At 43.6% G+C, this 2,376-nt stretch overlaps 3 protein-coding genes across 3 annotated transcripts; all 3 read left to right on the top strand.

Moving 5' to 3' along the window:
- Window positions 1-237: 237 nt before the first annotated feature.
- Window positions 238-582, top strand: K450DRAFT_181502 (uncharacterized protein; the record flags this gene model as incomplete). The annotated part of the gene is made up of 1 exon (XM_051584372.1): window positions 238-582. A coding segment is annotated over one exon (345 nt), but the record flags the coding sequence as incomplete, so codon positions are not given.
- Window positions 583-882: 300 nt separating this feature from the next.
- K450DRAFT_155374 (uncharacterized protein) lies at window positions 883-1,194 on the top strand (the record flags this gene model as incomplete). The annotated part of the gene is made up of 1 exon (XM_051583969.1): window positions 883-1,194. A coding segment is annotated over one exon (312 nt), but the record flags the coding sequence as incomplete, so codon positions are not given.
- Window positions 1,042-1,482, top strand: K450DRAFT_194823 (uncharacterized protein; the record flags this gene model as incomplete). The annotated part of the gene is made up of 1 exon (XM_051584486.1): window positions 1,042-1,482. A coding segment is annotated over exon 1 (156 nt), but the record flags the coding sequence as incomplete, so codon positions are not given.
- Between the last annotated feature and the right edge of the window lie 894 nt (window positions 1,483-2,376).

The raw sequence follows: 2,376 nt of genomic DNA, 5'->3' as shown, positions 1-2,376 counted from the left end.
AAAAATACATTTTCATATACTGCACTTCACCTGGCTGCAGAGAAAGGATATAAAGAAGTAGTAGACTTGTTGCTCAACCATGGCGGGTCTGTTGACGAAGTAAATGAAGCTTCATATACTGCACTTCACTTGGCTACAGAGAAAGGACATAGTGGAATAGTTAGCTTGCTCCTCCACCACCGAGCTAATATTGGTTTAGCAGGTTTAGACTCCGAAACTGCACTCGATATAGCTGCTATGAATGGACATCGTGAAATAGTAGACTTGCTGATCAAACACGGCGCGGCTGTTGACGCTCACAATTACAACGGACAAACTGTACTTCACTTGGCTGTAGAGAGAGGTCATAAAGAAGTAATAGGCTTGCTGCTCCACCATCAGGCCGCTGTTGATGTAAGAGATAACTATACAGATACCCCACTTCATAAGGCTGCAAGGAATGGGCATTATGATATAGTAGACCTGCTGGTAAATTATGGCGCAGCTGTTGACGGAAGAAATAGGTTCTTAAGTACTCCACTTCACTTTGCTGCAGAGAAGGGACACCATAAAACATTAGACCTGCTAATCAAGCGTGGCGCGGCTGTTGACTTGCAAAATAGGATGTCGGAAACTGCACTTCACTTGGCTGCAGAGAAAGGCCATAAAGAAGTAGTCGGCCTGCTGCTTCACTGTCACGCTAGTGTTGATTTACAAACTAGCTTTTCAGAGTCTGCATTTCATAAGGCAGCAAAGAATGGACATCATGAAATAGTAGACCTGCTAATCAACCATGGCGTGGCTGTTGACGCACCAAATGCATCCTCACAAACTGCACTTCACTTGGCTGCAAAGAGAGGCCACAAGGAAGTAGTACACCTGCTAATCAAACATCAGTCCACTGTTGATGTAAAAGATAACCTTGCAAATACTCCACTTCATGGGGCTGCAACGAACGGACATTGTGATATAGTAGAGCTGCTAATCAACCATGGCGCGGCTGTTGACTTACAAAATAGAGGATTGGATACTGCACTTCACTTGGCTGCAGAGAAAGGTCACACAGAAGTAGTAGGCTTGCTAATTCACTATCAAGCTACCGTTGGTTCAAAAGATAGCTTTCCAGAGTCTGCATTACATAAGGCTGCAGAGAATGGACATCATGAAATTGTAGACTTGTTGATCAACCATGGCGTGGCTGTTGACGCACAAAATGCATTCTCACAAACTGCACTTCACTTGGCTGCAAAGAAAGGCTATAAAAATGTAGTAGGTCTGCTGATCAACCGGCAGTGTACTATCGATGCAAAAGATCAGTATTCAAATACTCCACTTTATGGGGCTGTAATGAATGGACATTGTGATACAGTAGACCTGCTAATTAACCATGGCGCGGCTGTTGACGGACAAAACGAACGCTTAAGAACTGCACTTCACCTGGCTTCAGAGAAGGGAGATATGGAAGTCGTAGGTACGCTGCTCCATTATCGAGCTTCTGTCGACTTGTACGATGATGACTTTAATACTGCACTTCAATTGGCGGTCAGATATAGACACATAGGTACAGTATTTGAACTATCTGACAACGGTGCAAATTTAGACGAAAAGTCCAAAGACGGAAACCCCCTTCTTGCCGAATTGTCGGAAAATGGAGATACAGAAATGGCAACCCTTCTCTTGGACCTTGACGCTAATATCGACGCTAGGACCACCAATGGTCAAACGCCGTTAATGATCGCTGTAACTGCCGCCCAGCAGGATATGGTTTCTCTATTGATCAAAAGAAATGCAAGCATACATGCCGTTGATAACGACTCATTAACTGCTTTACACTTCTCAGCTAGAGATGGCCATTTTGCCATTCTCGAGTTACTGCTACAAAACAAAGCGAATATTGAAGCTAAAACAAAGTATGGTGATACTGCGCTCCATCTCGCTGCAGAGTATAATCATTTTGATATTGTGGCTGCTTTGATTGCTCATAATGCTAATGTTGATGCTCGAAATGAAAAACAAAAATTACCAATTGAGTTGGCCATATCGAAAGGTCATGTCGATATAGTATACCAGCTGAAAGATGCAGGAGCAATTATTGGGGAATCAGGAGATACAACTTTGTGGCTGCTACATTTGGCTGTAGAAGCCGGACAAGTTGCGCTGATTGAAAGTGCACTAGGCATCATCAATGACAAAGAAAAGAGACGATACTATATGAGCACATTGCTGCATAGATCGTCACAGCATGGACAAATTGAAGTATTGACCTACCTCTTGAACAATGGTGCAGACATTGAAGCTCTGAATGAGGATGGAAGGTCACCGCTGTTCTTGGCTGGTCAATATCCGGAAATAATATCCATACTGATCGATCGCGGAGCCTGCATAGCTACTAGGAAC

This window comes from Umbelopsis ramanniana (assembly GCF_025399195.1).
Source record: "Umbelopsis ramanniana AG unplaced genomic scaffold K450scaffold_129, whole genome shotgun sequence".
NCBI classification, from domain to species: Eukaryota; Fungi; Mucoromycota; class Umbelopsidomycetes; order Umbelopsidales; family Umbelopsidaceae; genus Umbelopsis; species Umbelopsis ramanniana.
The sequence above is the reverse complement of the archived record's forward strand: the minus strand, read 5'-3'. Positions and strand labels throughout refer to the sequence as shown.